Genomic DNA, 24,974 nt, shown 5'->3' with positions numbered 1-24,974 from the left:
CCGTTATTTTGGTGGTTACTTGGGGAAAAGAGTCTCATGGACTTTCCTGCCTGGGCTTGCTGTGAATCGCAATCCTCAGATCTCAGCCTGCTAGGATTATAGGCATAAACAGCCAGCACCTGACTGCCCAGCTCTTTTTTTTTTTTTTTTGGTCAGTCGTGGGGCTTAAACTCTGGGCTTGGGCGCTGTCCCTCAGCTCTTCAGCTTAAGGCTAGCGCTCTACCACTTGAGCCACAGCGTCACTTCCAGTTTTCTAGTGGTTTATTGGAGATAAGAGTCTCACAGACTTTCCTGCCTGGGCTGGCTTTGAACTGTGATCCTCAGATCTCAGCCTCTTGAGTAGCTAGGATTACAGGTGGGAGCCACCGGTGCTTTTACTTTGCCTGAATTCTAGGCCTGGGCGCTGTCCCTCAGCTCTTCAGCTGTAGACCAGTGCTCTACCACCTGAGCCTCAGCCCCACTTCCTGCTTTTTCTGCTTATGTGGTGCTGAGGAATTGAATCCAGGGCCTCCTGCATGCAAGGCAAGCGCTCTACCACTGAGCCACCTTCCCAGCCCCCAGGTCATAGTCTTAATAGATGTTCTTTCCTTTTTTTTTTTTCCAAGGCAAGGGTTACTGTATAGCCTAGGCTGGCCTCAGACTTGCTGACCTCTGGGTTCTGTCTTCTGAGTGTTGGGGATTAAAGATGTGCATCACTATGCCAGTCCTTTCAATGAGAAATCTTTGGGAAAGTAGGGAAGAGAATGAAGTCTTCCATCTTGTTTTTACTTCTTGCTATTGCTTAAGAAAAAACCTGAAAAAAAAAGAAAAAAAAAACAGAAAAAAGGTGCCTTAAGCTGGAATGCTTATATATCATGTATATGTTACAGCGTGAAAAGGCCCCAGAAAATGTCCCAGTTGGTAATTCAGTGCCCTCACCCTATTTCCACGCTTCCCCTGTGTGGTTGAGCCTTGACTCCATCTGCATCACCCTGAGTTGCCAGTTGTAAGGTTAAGGCTTCCTGCCTCCCACTGGGCAACCCCATGATATTCTTTAATGCTCTTCCCTGGCACAACAGGAGGTGGAAAAGGAGGAGGAAGAAACATTGATCTCCCTATGAATTTTATGTCCGTATGTTTAAAACACTAAAAATTGAGAAGACATTAAACTGGACAAGAGATTAAAAAAATAATTCAAGGGCTGGGAAGGTGGCTCAGTGGTACAGCGCTTGCCTAGCATGCATGAGGCCCTGGGTTCGATTCCTCAGCACCACATAAGCAGAAAAAAAAAAGCCAGAAGTGGCGCTGTGGTTCAAGTGGTAGAGCGCTAGCTTTGAGGTGAAGAGCTGAGGGACAGCGCCCAGGCCCAGAGTTCAGGCCCACGACCAGACCCCCCCCCCAAAATAATAATAATTCAAGCAGCTTGCAAGAGAGTATGCACTGACAAAATTTTCATCCATTCCAGCTCAATAATCTTTTCCAGTTGCCTTAAATATTCTCCTAGTAGTGCGTAAGTATGCACATTGGAAATGGACTTGAAGTGCTTGGCGCTGGTAGCTCATGCCTATAATCAATCTTAGCTAGCCAGGAGCCGGAGATCTAAGGATTGTGGTTTGAAGCCAGCCTGGGCAGGAAAGTCTTTTCTCCAACTAACCACCAAAAAGTGGAAGTGAGCTGTGGTTCAAGTTGTACAGTGTTAGTCTTGGGCAAAAAAGCTCAGGGACAGTGCCTAGGCCCTGAATTCAAGCCTCAGGATTGGTGCGCTTGCGTGTGCACATACGTGCCCCCTCACCCCCCAACACACACACATACAGTGGAATTGCAGTCCCCAAAGATTGAAAATCAGCTACTCGATTGAGGAATTGAAAGCTGCCCTAGAGTCTGAGGGGTTTGACATGTGGTACACTGCAAGTTTGACACAAGATGCTGGGTTGCAGTGGGTGACCTTCAGTGACCTGTAAGTTCTGCAGACTGCTGGCTGCACTCCTTTCTTTACTGCTTCCTTTCTTTAATTAGACCCTGATGGTTTCCATATGAGGCTGAGGACCATGGTGAAAGGCCGCCTTGCTGTGTGCATTCATGAATGACAGCCTCTTGTAAGATTATCTGAGTGTGCCTTGCCTCCTTGGCTTGCTTTTATTTTTCCTTAAACAAAAGCAGTTGTGGGTAAAATGACTTCTTGTATAATTTTTGAGTGAATGTCTTGAAGTTGAATCAATTTTGTGGTTAGATTCAGTTGGAGAGAAATGCAAAAATGTGTCTTTCTAATTGCACTTTTCTCCGGGGGAGTACTGGTACTAGGGCTTGAATTCAAGGCATGGGCACTGTCTCTGAGCTTTTGTGCTACCGTTTGAATCACACTTCCACTTCTGGATTTTTGGTGCTTAATTGGAGATGAGTCTCATACATTTTTCTGTCAAGGTTGGCTTCAAACTGTGATCCTCAAATCTCAACCTGAGTATCTTGGAGTACAGGTGTGAGCGACCAGTGCCTCGCTTATTACCTTGGTTTTATTTGTAGTTTTCTTGATTGTACTACTTCTCCACAGTTCTTGAGATTAAGTATTTGTCAAGATCCTCTATTCTGCCTAAAACTCTTAATAATAGACAAAATGTGATGGCCTTCAAAGTGCCCTCCATTGCTTGGATGCAACTTGGCCCCTCAGGACAAAGCTATCTGCATATTATCCTGGGCTCTCAAGCCTCAGGCAGCAGATTTTGCTTTGAGGCTTCAGGGATTTTGTGGAAGCTGGGGTGTAGATGCATAAACACTGGCTCCATCTCACCATTGTGGTAGAATTAGAAGGCAATTAGGATTAGCTTGGTCATGGGGAATGAGGCTCTCATGTGCTGGGATTAGTGCCCTCATTAAAAGTTCCAGAGACCTTACTTCTGCCTTCTCTCTGCCATGCAAAGATTTCCATCATGCTCAAGTCTACTTTGGAAGAGGATCTGTTATACAGGAATTCAATTGCGGGAAATGGAGGAAAGCCACATTTTGAGAGGTCAAATTGGGAGTCTTTATTAGAAAGCTGCTACCTCAGGTAGACTCCTGCTCCAAAGACCTGCAGCCCAGAATACAGCTAGCACAAAGCTTTTAAAGACAAAAATCACATGTTTGGGTTGGAGACCAAGCCTTAACAAAAGTGTTAAGCAAACCATGTAGGGAAATACTCAGAGGTGAGCAAATCAAACCATTTAGGGAAAGAAACAGGGGTGAGCATTCTCTGTAATTCATCTGCAATTCAAAAAATGGCCTATCTCACCTCTATGTTTTTTGGAGCTGGATGAAAAGCCCACGCCACCCAGCAAGGCACCAAGACTCCTGTGAGAACAGAGTGATGTTGCTTAGCCCTAGTATCCTTACTTCATTCTCTACTGGTTTTATGTACATTAAATCAAGTCATTGATTTCTTAGTGAGAGAGCTGCATTGGGCCCTTAGGACCATGAGTTTAACTAAGTTACTTCAAACAATATAAACAACATGTTTAGCCTAAGGCTGTGGAGAGTTTCCCTTTAGTTTTTGCCTGGGCTATTCCCATCTGTAATTTAAGGAGTCCCTAGCAGTCCAAGTTGGCTCCATGTAACTGATACACATATAGTCAGGAGATTCGGAACTTAAGCATAACCAGCAATCCAGGGTAAGGTTTACAAATCTGTGTACCACAAAAGGAGTGCTCCAGGGGAAGAGTTGACAGAAAGATTGAAACAAAAGTCTTAGTTTTAGCAGATCCAAAGTGGCCTTCCATCGGGAGCCAGGTAGGGGTCCTGTCTACTTTACCACAGTGGGGGTGGTCAGATGACCATATAGAGTCCCTTCCAGGTGGCTGTGAAGCTGTTCTTGACGAACTTTTTAACCCAAATGGAATCTCCAGGTTGGAAGGCATGGGCTGGATATGAGCTGGGCAGTAGCAGTGTGTCCTAGACCACCTGTTTACACACCTCCTGCTGAATTACCTTCAAGTTCTGCAGAGACTTACAGAAGCATAATTAACTTAATCTAACGGACTGACTTCAGTGAAATCTATCTCCCAGTGTCCTCCTGGTTGCTTCCTCTGGGTATGCTTGGCAGGCTGGAGTCAGGAACAGTCAATATAATATTATGGGGCCTTTTAGACTGTGGTAGCACTGTGCAGTTCTCTCTTCCTACGACAGATTTCCCTTTTTAGGCCCCGGACAGTGTACCAGAGTGACAACTTTTTTTTTTGTTGGCCATGGGGCTTGAACTCTGGGCCTGGGCGCTGTCCCTCAGCTCTTTAGCTCAAGGCTAGTGCTCTACTACTTGAGCGACAGGGCCACTTCTGGTTTTCTGGTGGTTTACTGGAGATAAGAGTTTCACAGCCTTTCCTGCCCGGGCTGGCTTTGAACCACGATCCTCAGATCTCAGCCTCCTGAGTGGCGAGGATTACAGGCGTGAGCCATTGGCGCCTGGCTGAGTGATAACTTTTGTTAACCAGATTTCCTCCAATAAGGTTAACTGCCTGGGCAAACATAGAAGGCGTGGTCCTGTAGCTACCTCTTAAAAGTGTGGTCTTTACACTCAAGATGGCCTGTATACATTGCCACTGTTTTCCCCTGCCTATTCCTTTATCCTGCCTCATTTTCCCAAAAATGACTTAAGTCCCTTGATCGTAAAGGGTATTGATGGGGGTTGATGTGACTGCTTCAAGCTGAGTAGGGATGCTAGCCCTGCCTACCCAGAGACCTAAAGTCCTAGTCTGCTTTACCAAGGGGTTGCCAGGATCAGATGTCATTAGGAATGATTTTTTTTTTTAACTCCAAACTGGAAAGGACACCATATGAGAAATTAGGGAATAACAAGCCACAGAACACAAGGAACAGCAAATCACTGTCTCCTACATATTAGTACCAAAAAGTAAACCATTAGGTAAGGACCTCACTAAAACCAAGAGCAGAGTTATATACAACATTTTAAAACTACATACACAGATTTCTCTATGGGCTATAATAGTACAGCCTGTTTAGCTTTCCAGTTTGCAAGAGCTTTTCTCTGTCTGACTGGGGAGCCTGATCTTTGTTGACCTTCACAATGCCTACCTGTGAAGGTACCCAGATAGCTCTCAGTAGGAACACAATCTCAGGTCCATGCCCTTTTGGATACAAACCTCTTTTCCTGAACAGGTGAATTTATGTGGCTGGTACCAGGTCAAAATTTACTGCCAGTTAGGGCTTTGAGCAAATACTGGGGGCTAGGATTTTTATTAAACTATCCTCATTGACAACCCCAGCATTTTTACTACCCACTATAACAGATGACTGACAGGCAAGGGTGTCAGTTCCTTCCCAGTTACCAAGTAGACAGACATAGGCATTAGATATGTATGCTTATAAGCTTTTTTTTTTTATTTTAATTTTTTGACACCCTGGCTCTGATTACTCTTGAAAGGACAAGCACAAGTGACTCTTAGGACCTGACACCAACTCCTCTGTATCTGAGCAGTTTCTACAACTGCCTCTGAATGCCCCCCAGGTAAACAGGACAAGCTTTGTCCCAGGAATGTCTTCTTGTTGGGGTAATGCCCCAGTTGGCATTTCCTTTGTTGATCGCTGGTCTGAACTCAGGGTGTGGGTGTTGCCCCTGAGCTCTCCCTCTCAAGGCTAGTGCTCTACCATTTTGAACCACAGCCCTCTGCCAGCACTCTGCTTGTTACTTAGAAATAAGAGTCTCACAGGGACTTCTTTGCCCAGGCTGGCTTTGAACCGTGATCCTTGGATCAAATGAGTCTGTGCCAACCAGCCCTCTACTCCCAATTGAAGCAACAAGGAAATCAGTAGAAATAGTTTTAAAGCAGTGCCTGCCTAGAACTTAGGAAGAATCAAAATTAAATATGACAGATTTGTAAGAGTCATCTGCCATTCTGTAGGCCAGCCTGTAATTGCTACAAATCATCAAATCTGTAAAGGCAAAACCAAAAAAGCAACAATCATTCTCTTTATTTTTTAAGTGAATATAGCACGTTAGGACACTAATTACACTAATTGAAACCATTGTTACCAAGTCAGACCTTTGTGATTGTAATGAAAATGCAAGAAAAATGGCTCTGTGTCCAGAGCAGCTCACATGCTTGGGAAACAGACATCTGACAGCAAAAAATGACTTGACATAAATACCGTGAACTTTGGTAGTCCCTAATTTCCCCTTTTTTCCACTTTGAAACAAACATTTAAGACAATTTTTAGTTACCAAGTTTTCTTTTTCCAAAGCCTTATTACTAACTTCCCCTTTAATACCTTATGTTCCCATTGCCTTAATTTGCATTTAAAATAACCCTTAGAAACCTTTTAGCTTGGTAATGCCTATGTTTTGCAGACTGGATCCAAAAATGCCCCTTAGCTGGGCACTGGTGGCTCACGCCTGTAATCCTAGCTACTCAGGAGGCTGAGATCTGAGGATTGCTGTTCAAAGCCAGCTCAGGCAGAAAAGTCGGTGAGACTGATATGTTCAATAAACCACCAAAAATCTGGAAGTGGCGCTCTGGCTCACATGGTATAGCGCTTGCCTTGAGCTGAATTGCTCAGGGACAGCGCCCAGACTTTAAGCCCCACAACGGACCTGAAAAACCCCCCAAAAACCTTTGAACTCAAGTGATAGTTTTTCTTAATGTGAGACTGGCACTGCACTAAGAGTCCAGACTTACAAACTTAAGGAATCTCCAGTCCAGACTTAACACTTAAGGAATCCCAGACTTTTTTTTTTTGCTTTTTACAAAATGCATCTAATTTCAAAATAGTATTGAAATTTAAATTTAAGCTAACTTATATTGAAACCAAATTACATTACACAAAGAGATTATTCACCTTTGACCTTTTAAAACTTTCCAATTAAAAAAAAATACATCCCAAGGTACAGTTTTTAGGAATACTCATTACATTACTCACATTATGGTTAGGTTTTCAGTATCCATCTGTAAGGAAAAGAGTGGATCAGAAGCAAAGATAGACAACACTGGCCCATCCTATAGAATGGGCATACACCCATTCGGCTCCCTAGGGCTGGATGAACTGCACCTTTGGGCCAACTCATCGCTCACCCCTTGAAGATAGGCAACACTGGCTCATCCTATATTTGCCATGTCCTGGTGAGAGGGCATGTACCAGCTCCCAGGGTTGCAGTCTCTTTCCCTTGAGCATTCCCAGAGGAGTTGAAGCAAACCAAGCTTTTCTCTTGATTTCTTCTTTATATAAAACTAAAGCAGTTCTTGGGGGGGAGAGGAGGAGATGGGAAGGGGAAACACAGGAGGAGGCAACAATGCTTGATAAGAAATGTACTCATTATCTTGCCCATGTAATTGTAACTCCTCTGTGCAGTATTTTTACAATTAAAAAATAAAAGCCCCCCCCCCCAAGAAACTAAAGCAGTTCCAGACAGATAGAATGGATAATGTCTTTGACAGTAATAAACAAACCTTTAGACTTAAATTTCTGATATTTATCCCCAAATCTTAATAGTGGAGGCAATTGAAATAAAAACACAACAAATAAGTCCTCAAGAGGATTGAAAAGCCAGATAACTCTTTGCAGTGCTAACAGCTTCATGCATTAAAATACCAGATTAGGGCTGGGAAGGTGGCTCAGTGGTAGAGCGCTTGCCTTGCATGCCTGGGGCCCTGGGTTCGATTCCTCAGCACCACATAAGCAAAAAGATAAAAGCCGGAAGTGGTGCTGTGGTTCAAGTGGTAGAGCGCGAGCCTTGAGCTGAAGAGCTGAGGGACAGCACCCAGGCCCAGAGTTTAGGCCCCATGACCAGACCCAAATAAAATAAAATAAAATACCAGATTATTCTGAACATGTTCACACACACATTTCTGCATAAAGGTCTTAAGGCTCAAGTTGAGTACTCTACCACTTGAGCCACAGTGCCACTTCTAGTTGTCTGGTGGTTAATTGAAGATGAGAGTCTCACGGCCTTTCCTGCCTGAGCTGGCTTTAAACTGTGATCTTCAGATCTTAGCCTCCTGAGTAGGTAGGATTACAGGTCTGAGATACCGGCGCCTAGCTTGGTACTAATTTTTTAAGAAAAAAGAATGAGACAAGACCAAGACAGAAACACAAAAACTGAAGCCGGCTGGGTAGGCCTGGTCCAAAGACCGCCCACCTCAGCAGTAACCAGAACTCTTCTTCCCTGAGAACCTGCTGGGGAGGCCTGATCCACAGAAGTCCACCTCAGCCACAACCAAAACTACAATATGAGAGCTTGCTGAGTGGGCCTCTTCTACCTCCGCAGAACCCAAGCCTCTCTGCACCATCACAGTCCGGAGGGCCTGTGGGGCGGGTCTCAAGCATGTCTGCTCCCTTACCTCCACAGTTCCAGATGGGTCGATCCCCAGAAGAGCTGTCCTGAATGACTCCAAAAAATGTGGTGGCTTGTCAGGTGTCCGCATGCTGGCTTTTGGAACAGCAGAAGAGCCAGTGGGCCCTGAGAATAGGTCTCAAATGGCGCCTGCCCTAAGGAGTCTCCCATCCTTTGGCAACTAGCACGTTGAGGTTGTCTGCCAGTGGCTTCAAAGAACCCATCTGCCTTCCTTGGCACTGGGATCTCAGGGGCCTCCAAATGTTACACGAGAATTCAATCATGAGAAACAGAAACCACATTTTTAAAGGTTGAATTGGGAGTCTTATTAGAAAGTTGCCAACTAGGGGCTGGGAAGGTGGCTCAGTGGTAGAGCGCTTGCCTTGCATGCCTGAGGCTCTGGGTTCGATTCCTCAGCACCACATAAGCAAAAAGAAAAAAGCCAGAAGTGGTGCTGTGGCTCAAGTGGTAGAGCGCTAGCCTTGAGCTGAAGAGCTGAGGGACAGTGCCCAGGCCCAGAATTCAGGCCCCACAACCGGACCCCCCTCCCCCCCCTCAAAAAGAAAGAAAGTTGCCAACTACAGGTGGACTCCTGTCTCAAAGACCTGCTAGAAGCACAAAGCTTTTAAAGACAAAAACCACATTTGGTGTGGATACTAAGTCTTAACAAAAGTGTTGGGTGAACCGTGTAGGGAAATACTCAGAGGCAAGCACATCCAATCATTTAGGGAAAGAAACAGGTGAGCATTTTCTGTAGCAAAGCTTTTCTGGGGCTAAACACCTGACATGTCTACATATTAAAGAATGGCCTATCTCACCTCTAAGCTTTTTGGAGCTGGGTGAAAAGCCCACACCATCCAGCAAGGCACCAGGATGGCTATGAGAACAAAGTGCTGTTACTTAGCCCCAGCATGATTTCAGGTCCTCACCAAAACCCAACCCTGGGGCATTCGAATCTCAGACCTTTAGCCTCCAGAACCATGACAAATAGAAATTCTGTAAGCTAACCAGTCTGAGACGATTTGCTCTGTCAGCCCAAACAGAAAGAGCCAAGTTGTCCCAGTTTTCTGTTCTCATGGTCATGGGAAAGTCAAACCTTCACATGGCATCCTTTCCAGTGGATGTTCTTTGGGATGCTCAGGTAGCAAGGATGTGGATGTTATTAGTGATTCAGTGAAGAGTCTTTCTGGAGAGATCAGGTTTCTGGCCAAGGAGGGAAGTTAAAGTTCTAAAGCATGGTCTGATTGAATCATTGTGTCCTTGTGTGCATTTGGGCTTTGGCTTGCTGTAATACATAGTGCCAGGCAGGAGAAATGCAGATATATGAGCAGTGTGCTCTTGTAAATCACAGAGTAGTACAAAAGACAGATGTAACAGCAATGGTGGGAGAATGTGGCAAGAAACATGACTGTGTACTGTGAGGGGAAGAGAGGGAAGGACTCATTAACTTTTGGAGGTAGGGAACATTTTGTGCTGGAGGTCACAGTGAGCCCCATTTTCCCATCTTGTTTTGTTTCTGCAGTGCTGAGGATCAAACCCGGGGCCTTCCTCAGGCTGTAGAGCTGTGTTTGTGAGTCTTAAAGTATTTTCCAGAAGAGAAGAGTATATACAAAAGTGAATTCACGAGCTCAGTGGAACCGGCTAGTGTGGTGTGACCCAGGATCGTGTGCAGGGAAGGCCTTGCCCAACAGCGTCATACTCAATAAACACTTGCTACTTGAGCGAATAAAAGAATGACTATTCCAGGCACCAGTGGCTCACACCTGTAATCCTAGCTCCTCAGGAGTCTGAGAGCTGAGGATCACAGTTCAAAGCTTGTCCAGGCAGGAAAGTCCATGAGACTCTTATCTTTAATGAACCATCAGAAAATCAGAAGTGGAGCTGTGGCTCAAAGTGGTGAATACCAGCCTTGAGCAAAAGAGCTCAGGGACAATGCCCAGGCCCCGAGTTCAAACCCCATGACTGATCCTCCACCATCTCCTCTTCTCCCCCCCCCCCCCCCCAAAGAATAGTACATAGGCACCAGCCACTCTTACATGTGACCTAAGGAAATAGAACTTTTCTTTTCTTTTCTTTTTGTCAGTTGTGGGGGCTGAACTCAGGGCCTGGGCACTGTCCCTCAGCTCTTCAGCTCAAGGCTAGTGCTCTACCACTTGAGCCACAGCGCCACTCTGGCTTTCTTTGCTTATGTGGTGCTGAGGAATCGAACCCAGGGCCTCATGCATACAAGGCAAGCACTTTACCACTGAGCTAACTTCCTAGCCCTTAGAAGTTTTCTTTGGGAAATCCAAGTCTAAGTTTGAGCTTAAAAGTAGTCTTTGAAAAAAAAACTAAAAGGGAAAAAGAATCAATCTTTGAAGCCTAGTCCTTGCTTACACTGGGAATGGCTTGTTCAGAACAAGTACTAGCAGGTCCCATCTCCTGCCTAGTCACGCAAGGACCCGAGTCTTTTCATCCCTGGGATTAAGTACCTAGAGGTTACAGCTGCCAGGAATGGAAAGAGAGTGAGTGAACTTAACACTTCTGTTCACTGTTCACCTGCATAGAATTAGTGCTTGAGGTTTTGTTTTTCTTCCCCCCCCCCCTCCATCTGGTTTAGAAATTTATTTCACCTAGGCCAGCGAATGTGTGTGCCTCCGAGCGTACACAGATTGATTCTGGAAGACAGGGAGCAAATAAGTTTCTGCTGTGTATGCCATCATTTCATTTTTGTTTTTGTGTTTAAAATGCTCATTATGCACATACTGTCCCCAGCACACACATGCACAAACAAACACACATACATACACATGCAGAAAAGAGAATGGGGTGGTGCTCACCTTCTCCCCTCCCTGGCCCTCCCATTTTTTCCCCTTCCCCTGCCTTCCTCTCCCATCTCCCTTCCCCCCCTCTCCCCTGTCTCTGACCGAGCTAACAGTGTAAAGCCTTTCCAAAGGGATTGCAAAATATTTTAAAGTTGTACCTGGATTAAAACAAAATGCCTCTTTTAATAATAGTTTAGGGAAACACTAATAAAGAATTTTACAAAGTAACAAAGAAGGAATGCATTGTAATTCATGCTTAATAAATACACACTTGTGAGTACTTTAAATGGTGTATACTAAGAGGTTTCAAAGCACATCCATATCCCATTGTCCTAGCGAGATGGGAAAGAAATTTGTCGTCTCAGTTGGTGGAACGTCCAGATGGGGATGACAGAGATCCCCAGTGTGTGTGGGTGTCTGTGGTGGCCTTCTCCATGCTGTTCTGTGGTGCAACACTGACATCTAGAGTCAGTGGTAGCTTATTCATTCTGAGCTTTTCTCTGCTTAACCTGCTGAGCATTGACTCTTTGTTTGTCTCCTCCTCCTCCTCCTCCTCCTCCTCCTCCTCCTCCTCCTCCTCCTCCTCCTCCCCCTTCCCCTCTCCCTCCCCCTCCCAGCTTGTTGGTGGCGCGATGTAAATTATTTGGCATACTTGGAAGGAAAATGCACACTATACTATTATCCCAATACAGTATCAGAAGAAATAACTCTGACTCCAACGTTCCTTTCAAAATGAGTTTCTCTAAGTCCTATTTTGGTACTGTTCGAAATGTGGACAGTGATTCTCTCATGAGATTTTCACTGGAGACTCTTGTTTTACTGAAGCTGGGCCTTGTGGCTTGATTTCGGTTCTTCCTCAGGATGACAACTACCATATACACCCCTTACATTAAACGACACAAGTGTAGGACACACTTATAAAAGTCTCTACATCTGGCAGTTCATGCCTGTAGTCCTAGCTACTCTGGAGGCTGAGATGTAAAAAAATCACAGTTCAAAGCCAGCTGGGGCAGAAATGTCCATGAGACTTTTTCATCTCCATTTAACAAGCAGAAATCTGGGAATGAAGCTGTGGCTCAAGTGTAGAGCACCAACCATTTTCTCTTGAAAATGCTAAGGGACAGGTCACACGCGAGTGCACACACATATACACAGCTTAAAATTATTAGTCTGGTTTTTTTGAAAACACTAGGCTGCTTAGATTTTTTTTCTCCACACACACATCTTAAAACATTAGTCTGACATTTTTGGGAACACTAGGCTGCTTACATTTTTTTTTCTCCCTTTAAATAAGGGCATTTTTCCGTTTGTTTTCTTGGGTGTTGATGGGCAGGATCCATGTATCCTGATGTACTGTGTGCAGCCTGTTGACCTTCCATTAACTCTTGCTTTTTGAAGACCTGAGTGGTGTAATGTGCTTTTATGTTGTCACGGCTCCTGACTTTCTGGTTTCAGCCACTGAACTATGGTCTCTTGTAGTTGGCAAGTTCTCTTCTGTTCTCATACATGTCATCTTTCCCCTGCAATGGTAAGCAAATAATAGGCCTTGTGCAGTAGGTTACCCCAGGGCACCCCTTCCTCTCCTCCCCCTCCCCCTCCCCCTCCCCCTCCCTCTCCCCCTCCCCCTGGCACGTGGGGCCCTCTGCCACGGGTTCCATGTCCCTGCAAGTCATCCATAGGTCAGGCTGTCCGTTTCCTTTTTATAAAGTAAGATCGGGAACTGAGAAATAACTTCCCTGTCCAGGAGTTGGGAATATCAGAGTTTACACTTGCAGGCTTTCCTTCCAGCACCTTCCTTTTGCTTCCTTGTTGTTGAAACAGATGCCCCGACTCAAGAAGAAAGAAGGAAGTGGGCATTTATCACTCATTTATCAGAGTGGGGTCTTAGGTAACTGGACTTCCCAATTTTTTTTTATTACAATTTGTATATACTCTGAGAGATGAAGTGATTACTTAGATAGTATTGTCTTTTGGGTAAAGGGCCTCTTTAAAAGTTGGATTAACTGAGACCTGAGATCACATTTCAGAGTTAGCCTGGGCATCAAAGTCCATGAGACTCTTATACCCCATTAACCAGCAGAAACCCAGAAATGGATACATGGCTCAAGTGGTAGAATGCCAGCCCTGAATAAAAAAGAGTGCCCAGGCTTTGAATTCAGGCCCCTAGTAGTGGTGTGTGTATACACACACACACACACACAAATTCCAACTACTCCTGGACATTACTTCTTGGTTGCATTTGTCCTCTTATTGCTGTTTATTAGGAAAGTACATACCCATTTTAATTTAAATCTGAGTGCTCTGGTCATGCAGCATAGAATGTTGTCTGTTCTACCAGCTCCAACAGCATTGCATTGCAGATGTGTTTAAAGAAGCACTGTTAGGCACGTAGTATAGAACCCTTCCTGTCCTAACCACAAAGACTGAAGAAATACTTCTTAAAGCATTAGTTCCATTTTTGCTTTTTTTTTTTTTGGCTGGTCCTGGTGATTGAATTTTGGGCCTGGGCGCTGTCCCTGAACTGTTTTGCTCAAGGCTAGTGCTCTACCACTTAAGCCACAGCTTCCACTTCCAGCTCTTTGTGGTTAGTTGTAAATAAAAGACTCACTGACTTTTCTGCTTGGGCTGACTTGGAATCAAGAGCTGTAGAACTCAGCCTCCTGTACCCAGCTAGTTCCAGCTTGTATATTGTCAATTTCTTTGTGCCTCAGCAGTAAAAAGTGATTTTTTTTTTTTTTTTTTTTTGGTCATAGGGTGAACTCAGGGGTTGGGTGCTGTCCCTGTACTCTTTTGCTGAAGGCTAGTGCTCTATCACTTTGAGCCACAGCTCCTCTTCTGGTTTTCTGGTTGTTAATTGGAGGTAAGAGTCTCACTGCCCTGGCTGGCTTTGAACTGAGATTCTCAGGTCTCAGCTTCTTGGGTAACTAGAATTACTGTGAGCCACCAACACCAGGCCTTAACAAGTGATTTTTAAAAATATAATTTCAAGCCAGGCGCCGGTGGCTCATACCTGTAATCCTAGCTACTCTGGAGGCTGAGATCTGAGGATCGCAGTTCAAAGCCAGCCCAGGGTCTGTGAGAACCTTTCTCTGCAGATAACCACCAGAGAGCCGAAGTGATGCTGTGGCTCAAGTGGTAGAGTGCTAGCCTTTAGCTGAAGAGCTCAGGTACAGCTCCCAGTCCCAGAGTTCAAGCCCCACAGCATATTTGATCCAAGTATGCGTGGGCACATGGACTTCATGCCTACTGTTGCGTTTCATGATACGCAAAGTGGCTTATATACTTGATCCCAGCTAAAAGGATCCTAGCTATGTGTGAAGTAGCTTTGAATTCACAAAAGCATTCTTCTTGGATTGAAAACTGCTTGTGCGCAATGTGTTTCTGAAAGTGCTTATCACTAAGATGCCAGCCAGAGGCTACTTCATATTGTATCAACTGGTGTTGGTGATGGGTTTATCAAAACAGATTCTCTATAGAAAGTCATTTCATGTGAAAGTCTTGCTGGAGACTCGTCTAAAGGAAAACCCAATTATTGATGGCTCATTGGCAGCTGTTTTTTTTTAGTGCTTTCTTGTTGCTATTTTACACTTACGAGTTGATGGCTCACTTCCATATTTCTTTTATGGTAGAGTTCTTGAGCAATTTCTTGAAAAATACGCCGAGCACTCCTCTATAAATACAAATGAGGAAAACAGCTTTCAGGAGAATGCACACTGATTGATGGCTGTACATCATCAGAGCCTTTTATCGACTGTCTGCAGTCACAGAAACACGCCCTCTCCCACCCACTGGTGCGGAGCTCTTGTCATTGGAGTAGAAGTAAGCAGAAGTTATGGCTAACATCATGGTTTACCACGGGAAATGAGTGTGAGGTTTTCAGTAATAAGGAACACAAGTGTATATGTAGTTGAACATTCTGACTCCCCATTTAAAATTGTCCCTATTGGCCACATGGGGAAAATCTTTAAGTGTTGGTAATACCTTCTGGGAATCTTCTTTTGTTTCCTTTCTTCTTAGAACTTTAGACTTTGACTGCCAAGAAGAAAAAGGAAAGTCTGTAAACATTTTATTTACTCACAACAGTTGTTGAAAGTCTTTCCTGCCGGAAGACTAAATTTCCAAATGACAAACTATAAATGGTTTCTTTTCTTTCTCTTTTTGTTGTTATGTCGGCAGTATTGATGTTTGAATTCACGGCCGTGTGGTTTGCTAGGCAGGTGCTCTACCATTTGAATCACTCTTACAGCCCCTCTTCATGTTCCTTCTGGGCTGCTGTTATTTCATTAAGGGAGTTTAACACTCAGCTATCGACTGTAGGAGATCTAGTTATATATCCTCTTTTATTAGTTTGTGTATAGTCAAAAGCTAATTTTCCCCCGCTAGGTGCCAGGAGCTAAGGCCTATAATCCTCCCTACACAGGAGACTGAGACCAGCCCCAGGCAGACAGCTTTATGGAACTCTTATCTCCAATAAACCAGCAAAAAAACAGAAGTGGTAGTGTGGCCCGACTGGTAGAGCAGCAGCTTTGAGCCAATAAAGCCAAGCAATTGTGAAAGGCCCTGAGTTCCAGCCCTAGTACTAGTGTGTATGCACACACAACATACACGTCCACACACAAACACCCCACACATTCTTTTTGATAACTTTTTTTAGATTAAAGAATACTTTAAGGCAGCTTCTCATCTTTTCATTAGCCTCTTTTAGGGTGTCCCAGTGTAATAGTAATCTCACTGCCATTGGCTAGTATACAGGATGGTTTCTTTTTTGCTGTTGTTGTTGTTGTTGTCAGTCCTGAGGCCTGAACTCTGGACCTGGGCGCTGTCCCTCAGCTCTTTAGCTCAAGGCTGGCGCTCTACCCTTGAGCCACAGTGCCACTCCGGCCTTTTCTGCTTATGTGGTGCTGAGAAATCGAACCGAGGGCCTCATACATGCAAGGCAAGCGCTCTACCACCTTCCCAGCCCAGGATGGTTTCTTAATCCTGGATTTCTGAACTCTAGGGGAAAACATGGATGTAGGTTTAGTGATGCAAAGCTGAGGCTTCTGCCGCTGCCCAGCCCTGCAGATGGGGAGGAGGTGTCGCCTCAGGCTCACACCGCGGGTGGAGATTTGGGATGGTTTTCCTGTGCGGTGGTATGGAGGCTGTGGGGGAGCATCCAGGGCCTGCTCCTGAATGTGTGACTTACCTGGGAGAGGACCAGGAAGACCACGCCCATCCCGATGATGTAGATGGACAGCAGGGCTAAGAGCGCCATCAGGAGGTGCCGCACTTCCTTGCTGAGAAGTCGGCTTCCTTAGTTAAGGAAACAGAAAGATGATCACTGTGGAGCACACTGCTGGTGTGGATGTGTCGGGTACCACGGAAGCAAGGCAGGGGTGGAGCCTGCGCTCACTCTGCCCATCACGCTCTCACTGATTTGGAATATTTCACTTTGTGGTGCTTATAGTTGCTCACTGTTTGTTTGTTTGTTTGTTTGTTTTCCTCTATGCTGTTGCTGGGGCTTGAAGTTAGGGCCCTGCGCTCTTACTTTGCTCAGCTCTGGCACATTCCACCTCCACTATTTTGTTTTGTTTTGTTTTTCTGGTTTAATTCTTTGAACTGCAGGCCTCAGGTCTTAGTTTTCTGAGTAGCTGGGATTACAGGTGTGAGCCATGAGGGCCCAGCCACTCATCAGTTCTTTAAATATACTACATAAAAATGAAGTTCAGATACTCATTTGTCATAGTGCTCAGAAACAGTTCCCTCCCTCCACACTGAGGATTGCACTCAGCGCCTTGTACTCCCTAGGCCAGCGCTCTAGCACTTGAGCTGCAACCAGCCAGAGAAGTACTTTTTTTATTTTTATTTTTGTTGGTCCTGGGGTTTGAACTCAGGGTGTGGACACTGTCCCTGAGCTTTTTTTTGCTCATGGCTAGCATTCTGCCACTTTGAGCCACAGCTCCATTTCTGGTTTTGGATAGTTAACCAATTAAAAAACCTAGCGGGCAGCTGGGTGCAGACGGCTTATGTTGTAGTCCTAGCTACTCAGAAGGCTGAGACCTGAGCATTGGGTTTGAAGCCAGTCTGTGCAGGAAAGTCCATGAGGCTCTTATCACCAATAAATTTCTAAAAATTGGGCTGGGAAGGTGGCTCAGTGCTAGAGCGCTTGTCTTGCATGCATGAGGCCCTGGGTTCGATTCCTCAGCACCACATAAGCAGAAAAAAAAGCCGGAAGTGGCATTGTGTCTCAAGTGGTAGAGCGCTAGCCTTGAGGTAAAGAGCTGAGGGACAGCGCCCAGGCCCGAGTTCAGGCCCATGACTGGACCCCCCCCCCAAAAAAAAAATTCTAAAAATCCACAAGTGGAGTTGTGGCTCACTTTGCTACTCTTGTGCATAAAAAAAAATCTCAGGGATCCGGGCACCAGTGGCTCACACCTGTAATCCTAGCTACTTAGGAGGCTGAGATTTGAGGATCACAGTTTAAAGCCAGCCTGGGCAGTAAAGTCTGTGAGACTCTTATCTCCAATAAACCACTAGAAAACCGGAAGTGGCTCTGTGGTTTAAGTGATAGAGCACTAGCCTTGAGCTGAAGAGCTCAGGGACAATGCCCAGGCCCAAAGTTCAAGACCCACAATCGACAAAGAAAAAAAAAAGTTAACAGCACCATGCCCCAAGTTCAAGCCCCAGGACACACACACACACACACACACACACACACACACACACACACACACACACACACACACACACACACACACACACACACACACACACACACACACACACACACACACACACACACACACACACACACACACACACACACACACACACACACACACACACACCCTCAGAGGCCATGTTGCTTAAAGACAGGTGTGTTGTGTGCCATGTGCTTTTGTGTGTGCGTGCATGTAGTACTAAACACTGTTTCTTAGCTTTTTTGCTCAAGGCTGGTTCTCTAACTACTTGAGCCACACCTTCAATTCTGGCTTTTTGGGTTTCACAGACGTTTCCCAAGCCTGGGTTGGCTTGGGACTATTCTTGTAGGTGCAGTTGTTGAACCTGTGTTCACATTCTGCATTCCTGCCTCCTGGCAGGAAGGGATCAACTCACATGCCATGTCTTTAAGTACTTGCTCTTGAAGCACAATTACAAACTTACTATCTTAACCTGTGGACTTCAACCAAATACCTCATAGATGCTTATCCTGTCAACTCAGATTATACAGCATATGGGTTTTATCTCTGAAGGAACAAATTGGCTACATCTATACAACCTTTAAAAATTTTTCAGTGCTAAATCTGGAGCTCTGTAGCAAAGGCAGGCAATTTCCATGTCTGCCTCAGCAAAACCTTTAACTCTGCTCATAAAGAGAGATTGCTCAGTCCTTGCTACTCAAGAGATGAAGCTCTGGAGAAGCGAAGTTTGGGGCCAGCTTGGGCAACAACCAAGCAAGACCTCATCCTTACAAATAAGCTGAGCATGGTGATCCACATCTGTAATGCCAGCCATGTGTGAGGCTTGTATAGGACATCTGGGTTTGAGGCTAGCCTTGGCAAAAGCGTGAGACCTTATCTGAAAAATAAAGCACAAAAGACTGCAGGTATGGCTCAAGTGATAGAGCACCTGCTTAGCAAGCATGAGGCCCTGAGTTCAAACGCCAAAACCACAAAGAAGCCAAGGGTGGTGGTTTGTGCCACTTGGGAGGCTGAAGCAGGAGGAGGATTGGGAATTTGAGGCCAGCCTTCTCCTGGCCTGCATAGACACTGTCTTAATGTAAAAAAAAGAAGGAATGAAAATCTCTTTGTGACCATTATTTCTCCATAAGCTATTTCTCCATTTAATTTTTTTTAATAGAAGGCTAATGTGCAGTGGGACATGAGTCTGAAGTCATCATGTGTTTTAATATCAGTAATTAACATTTAATAAACACCTGCTATTTTACCAGGCCTTATTAAAGGAGGTTTGTGTATCTGTGTTAACTCATTTCTAATTTATCTTACAGATGAGAATGAACCAACGTTAAATGCTATTCAAGTGTTAAAAGCCCATTGGGATACCCCTAATAGCTCAAGCGGGAATCCTAAAAGGTCACAGTAGGTCTCTGATCCTCATTGAGTCCTTTTAAGGAAGAGATTTAAAAAAAAAGACAAGGAGTTATTGCCTTTCTCTCCCTCCTGCTACAACCATGTGAAAGCTTTTCTTTTAAATCCCTTGTTGTTTTTGAGAGATGGGTCTCTTTGTGGAGCCCAGGCTGATCTCAAAGCAATCCTTCTGATCCAGCCTCTAGAGTAGCTGGGACTATAGGCATGTGAACTTCAAACTTTTTTTTGGTGCTGGTCCTGGGGCTTGAACTCAGGGCCCGGGTGCTGTTCTTAAAGTTTTTTTTGGCTCAAGGCTCACACTCTACCACTTGAACCACAGCCTCACTTCTGTCTTTTGGGGTAGTTAATTAGAGGTCAGAGTCTCATGGAGTGGACCGTCCTGCCCAGGCAGGCTTTGAACTGTGATCTTCAGATCTCAGCCTCTTGAGTAGCTAGGGTTATAGGCATTTGGCTTGAAACTTTTATTGGGGGATTGGTCCTAGGGCTTGAACTCAGGGCCTGGGCACTGTCCCTGAGCTTTCTTTTGCTCAAATCTAGCACTCTGCCTCTGCTACTTGAGCCACAGCGCCACTTCTGGCTTTTTCTGTTTATGTGGTTCTGAGGAATCAAACCCAGAGTTTCATGCACACTAGGTAAGCACTCTACCACTAGACACATCCCCATCCCAAAACTTTTTTTTTTGTCAGTTGTGGGACTTGAACTCTGGGCCTGGGCACTGTCCCTGAGCTCTTCAGCTCAAGGCTAGCGCTCTACCACTTGAGCCACAGCTCCACTTCCGGTTTTCTGGTAGTTAATTGGAGATAAGATTCTTATGGATGCTCCTGCTGGGCTGGCTTTGAACTGTGATCCTCAGATCTAAGCTTCCTGAGTAGCTAGGATGATAGGCGTGAGCCACCGGCCCCTGGCTAAGCCCGAAACTTTTAAATTCTGACTCCTCACAGGAATGACGTGGTGAGGTGACGGAAAGGGCTCGCACAGAATGTTCCCTGAAGCCTTTACCAACTGACCTCTTACTACCAGCATGGTCCCACCGCCTGTGTGCTTAGCACTGGGGATCGCTATGCCACAGATGTAAATAGCGCTGTCATTTGCAGTCAGTGTGTGGACGGTGAGAATAGCTTGATTCTGGCCTGGGAAGTGGTACGTGGTGAATTTCTCTGTCTCGCTTTTGCATCCAGTCAAGCACAGGGTCTCGGGCTGCTGGGGGCCGTAGCGAAACCACAGGGCCCTCGGTGGCTCGGAGGGACATCCGGTCATGGAGAAGTTGCACTGTATGGTGACAGCCGGTTGGGTGACGTCCACCTCTAGGTACTCTGGCTGTGCCACCGAGATGGTACAGGCCCCCACGGCCCCTGTGGGGGAGAGGAGAGCTGAGGGGCGAGCCACCCCACCATAACGGCCTTTTTCTTCCCTCTCTCCCCACACAAATAGACCCGAAAGCAGACCCCACCAGTCCCCACTGTGTGGATTCCCAGCTATCTGGTTACCTGAGGACAACCCAGACATGATTGGTGGGCTCATTGTGGTGAACCCTGGTGCCCAGGACTTGGGGGATTCCATTCATGGTGCTTCCAAGCTTTCCTTGGATCTGGGGGACCATGGAATCTCTGGAGCCCCTGGGCACAGGAGCTGTGTTCAGTGTGGCATGAGGCGTGTCTGTGTGCCCCACACAATCTCTTTTGTTGGGGAGCACAGAAGCAGGTGTGGCTTTTGCCTTGTGGGGGTCAAGACTGCTAGGAATTTATGGCAGTTCACAAAGGCTCCTTTGTGGGGGCCATGGCCCTGTGTCCATCAGGAAATGTGATCGCAGGTAGGTGTCCTGTGTTCCCTCCCCTTGCTCCCCAGACCTGCTCCCTGAGTGCAGGCCCGCCCAGCGCTGCCTGTGGCTAGACACTCAGGACCTCACTCTAATCCATTGTAGCCTCCCTCCCTCCCTCCCTCCCTCCCACTCCCCTCCCCCTCTCACTCTCCCACTCCCCCTCCCCCCCCCCCCCCCCCCCAGTCCTGGGGGCTTGAGCTGAACTTAGGGCCTAGGCCCTGTCCTTTTTAGCATTTTCATTCAAAGCGGTTTCTCTACTACTTAAGCCAGAGCCTCCACTTCCAGCTTTTTGGTGGTTAGCTGGAGAAAAAGAATCTGATAGACTTTTCTGCCCAGGTCCTCCTGAGAGGACCTCAGATCCTTAGCAGAGAGTGCAGGTGTGAGCCAGTGACATCTGGTTATTTCTCTAATCTGACTGAAGATACTGTGGTAATGAGAAGCACACAGACTCCAGCTCAAATCCCATTCTGCTGGTTCTTGCTCTGTGATCTTGGGATGGGTTTTCCCATCTCAGTAGGGACAGTGTCATGGACCTCGTATGGCTCATGTGACATTTAATGTGACTACTTGCATAAGTCATGGGAAGTATTTAATAAAAGGCTCTGGCAGCGTCACATGCCCGTTCTAGAGAGAATTGTGGGCATGTGTCCACCAGTGTTCGTGGAGCTGGGCCTAGAAGCCTGTCAAGTGCCTCTTAGTGATGACAGAGCTAAACCTTGCTTGGGTAGGGATACCAGCTTCCCTGAGTGTAGGACTGCTGAGCAGAAGCTAAGCAGATTTTTAGCCTAACATTTCTCCATGGCTCATTTGACGGGCATATCCTTGACCCCTATGAATGAATTTGATTTTCCCTCCCTCCCTTCCTCCCTTCCTCCCTTCCTCCCTTCCTCCCTTCCTGCCTGCCTTCCTACCTTCCTACCTTCCTTCCTTCCTACCTTCCTACCTTCCTTCCTTCCTTCCTTCCTTCCTTCCTTCCTTCCTTCCTCCTTCTCTCTTTCTTTCTTTCTTTCTTTCTTTCTTTCTTTCTTTCTTTCTTTCTTTCTTTCTCTTCCTTCCTTCCTTCCTTCCTTCCTTCCTTCCTTCCTTCCTTTCTTTCTTTCTTTCTTTCTTTCTTTCTTTCTTTCTTTCTTTCTTTCTTTCTTTTTCTTTCTGTTTTTCTTTCTTGCTTTCTGTCTTTCTGTCTGTCTTTCTCTCTCTTTCTCTTTCTCTTTCTTTCCCTCCCTCCCTCCCTTCCTTTCTCTTTTTCTCTTTCTCTCTTTCTCTTTTTCTTTCTTTCTTTCTTTTTCTTTCTTCTCCTGGTCTTGGGACTTGAACTCAGGGTCTGGACACTGTCCTTGAGCTTCTTTGTGCTCAAGGCTAGCGCTCTACCACTTGAGCCACAGTGCAAATTCTGAGTAGTTGAGTAGCTTATTGGAGATAAGAGTCTCACAGACTTTTCTGTCTGAGCTGGCTTTGAATCACAATCTCAGCCTCCTGAGTAGCTAGGATTATAGATGTGAGCCACCGGTGCCCTTCAGCATTTTTCTTACAGGTCCCCAACCGCAGCAGAAGCTGAATTAAAATTAGAGTCATGACATTTGTGATGCAAATGTGCTCTCACATTTTTTATTAATTAATTAATTAATTAAGTTTTTGGGGGGCTAGTACCGGGGCTTGAACTCCAGGCCTGGGCACTATTCCTTAGCTTTTTTTTTTTTTTTTTTTTTCAAGGCTGCCACTTGAGCCACAGTTGCATTTCTGGCTTTTTTGGTGGTTAATTGGAGATAAGAGTCTCACAAACTTTCTTCCCAGGTTGGTTTTGAACCATGATCCTCATATCTCAGCCTCCTGAGTAGGTAAGATTTCACGTGTGAGCCGCCAGCACACACTGGGCCTTCTCGGTTTTACTTTTAGAATTTGTGTAGTTTGAATGGATCTGGGAGCTTGGTAATATATAAACCAGATCATCATAGGTAGGGGTCAGTGTGCCTGCTGGAGGCTGAGCTGGGGGGGGGGGTCTGGATGTCCCTTAGCTGTCCAGCGCAGCCTCTGCTGCCCAGGCTCTGCAGCTAGGGCTGGAGAGGAACATTTTCCAGCAGAGCAGTTTGGGTGGAGGAGGCCAGTGTCAAGGCCTGACAGTAAAACTGTCTCAAATGGTCTTTCAGATAAAAAGCTAATTTCTAGCACTTTTCTTTGAGATAGAATGGCCTAGGGTAAGGCAGGTATTTGCAGTTCTACAGTTTCCTGTCTGCTCCAGCTGAGAGAAAATCTCAAATTTTCTGGGGGTGGGGAGGGGGTGGTAGGGAGGAGGGGGGACGGCTCTGCTCCCTTCCCCTCCGTGAATAAGCAAAAATGAGAAGTTGGGATCAGCCAGCCTGCATGGCTTCTGGGAAATGCTCTTTGTAAGAATTCTTAGGTTCTTCTTGGGAGTTTTTCTTGTCAGAGTAGCCACTAAAAATTGATCTCAGAAGAGAGAGCAAAAAAAAAAAAATCACTTTACTGTTTAGTAGAGACCAAGTTAAAAAATAAGTAGAGAACTAAGTGTTAGTACTTTCACAAGCTCCATATTACAGAAAGTTGCCAGTGTATAGAAGCAGCACTTAGCACAGCGGAACCTGCCATGGGGTGTTCCACCCCAGTTGCCAAGACCCAGCTTAGCACTTCATCTGCACCTGACTACCATGGAGAAAAGTAACATATACTCTGTAGTGGAAGAAGCCATTACAGGACTCTAGTGAATAGCCACTTCATATTTTAGGGTTTTTTTTTTTGTTGTTGTTGTTTTTTGCCAGTCCTGGGACTTGAACTCAGGGCCTGGGCACTGTCCCTGAGCTTGTTTTTCTCAAGGCTAGCACTCAACATTTGAGCCACAGTGCCACTTCTAGCCTTTTCTGTGTATGAGGTACTGAGGAATTGAACCCAGGGCTTCATGCATGCTAGGCAAGCACTCTACCACTAAGCCACCTTCCCAGTCCTACTGTATTTCTTTACAAATGAGAAGAAGAAAAAAAAAAAAGGTTTAAGAGCTTTTGCTCCCTTCCTTGCCCAGTACTTTAAATGTCGGCAGACCTGAGATGATGGAGCATTATATAGCAAGCACTTTCATAGACAAAGACAAGCGGTGGCAGAATTTTACCAATAGCTATGTCATGGGCTGGCTATTCTCTCTAGAAGGGGCTGTGATAAATACTTGGGGTCTACAGAGATCCTCCTTTTAAGAAACATTGTTCTTGAGCCAAGCACTGGTGGCTCATGCCTGTAATCCTAGCCACTCAGGAGGCTGAGAGCCAAGGGTGGTTCAAAGCCAGATTGGGCAGGAAAGTTTGTGGAGACTCTTAATCGCTCATTAACCACCAAAAAGCTGGAAGTAGAGCTGTGGTTCAAGAGGTAGAGTGCCAGCCTTGAGTGGAAAGGGACAGCGCCCAGGCCCCATAGTCCAAGCCCCAGCACCAATCAGCACAAACAAACAGCAGAAGAAAACAGCAAACATTGTTCTTTGAAGCGCTCAGCAAACAACTAGTGTGTGTAGAGATTCCCTGGTGGGAGCCAGTTAAAAATTCATTCAATGTGTGATTTTAGGGCTAGTTTCAGCTAGCTCTGTGTTCCCAAAATAGCAGAATGGGCAGTTTTCAAGATTCTTCATGACTGCTTTCTCTCGGAAAAAGGAAACTCACACCTTAAATAATTTCCATTAAAAACAACAAAATCGTTTCCATGATGTTATACACTTAAAAATTATGCTCTAGGAGCTTCAACTATATAAATCCATTAGGCAAGAAATAACAATTAATTTAAATTAAATATAAACAGAAAACCAGACAATCTTACCGACATAAAATAGAAGCAGGCTGATTTCTAGCCGCATTGGGAGTTGGATGGTGGGCCGGGGCCGGGGCCTGCCTGGTGTCCAAGGCTCCATTTCTGTGTGTGTGAATGTCAAGCTCTATTTGGAAAGAAAGGTGGCTTTTTTTTTTTCCTCCTCTTTTTTTTTGAAA

General features: G+C 45.6%; 2 protein-coding genes across 3 annotated transcripts in view; one reads left to right on the top strand and one right to left on the bottom strand.

Moving 5' to 3' along the window:
- The window catches only part of Mettl9 (methyltransferase 9, His-X-His N1(pi)-histidine), a 50,509-nt gene that overhangs the window by 22,027 nt on the left and 3,508 nt on the right, over window positions 1-24,974 (top strand). The window lies entirely within an intron of this gene.
- Igsf6 (immunoglobulin superfamily member 6) lies at window positions 11,713-24,939 on the bottom strand. The gene is made up of 6 exons (XM_070004347.1): window positions 24,808-24,939; window positions 20,189-20,533; window positions 16,280-16,386; window positions 15,076-15,126; window positions 14,687-14,764; window positions 11,713-12,614 (listed from the first exon to the last, which is right to left on the bottom strand). Exons 1-6 carry the CDS (start codon window positions 24,896-24,898, stop codon window positions 12,558-12,560), a joined length of 729 nt encoding a protein of 242 aa, XP_069860448.1. The 5' UTR covers window positions 24,899-24,939; the 3' UTR covers window positions 11,713-12,557.

Source organism: Dipodomys merriami, unplaced genomic scaffold (assembly GCF_024711535.1).
Source record: "Dipodomys merriami isolate MVZ:Mamm:240054 unplaced genomic scaffold, mDipMer1.0.p SCAF_62, whole genome shotgun sequence".
NCBI classification, from domain to species: Eukaryota; Metazoa; Chordata; class Mammalia; order Rodentia; family Heteromyidae; genus Dipodomys; species Dipodomys merriami.
This window is presented reverse-complemented; position numbering and strand designations above follow the sequence as displayed.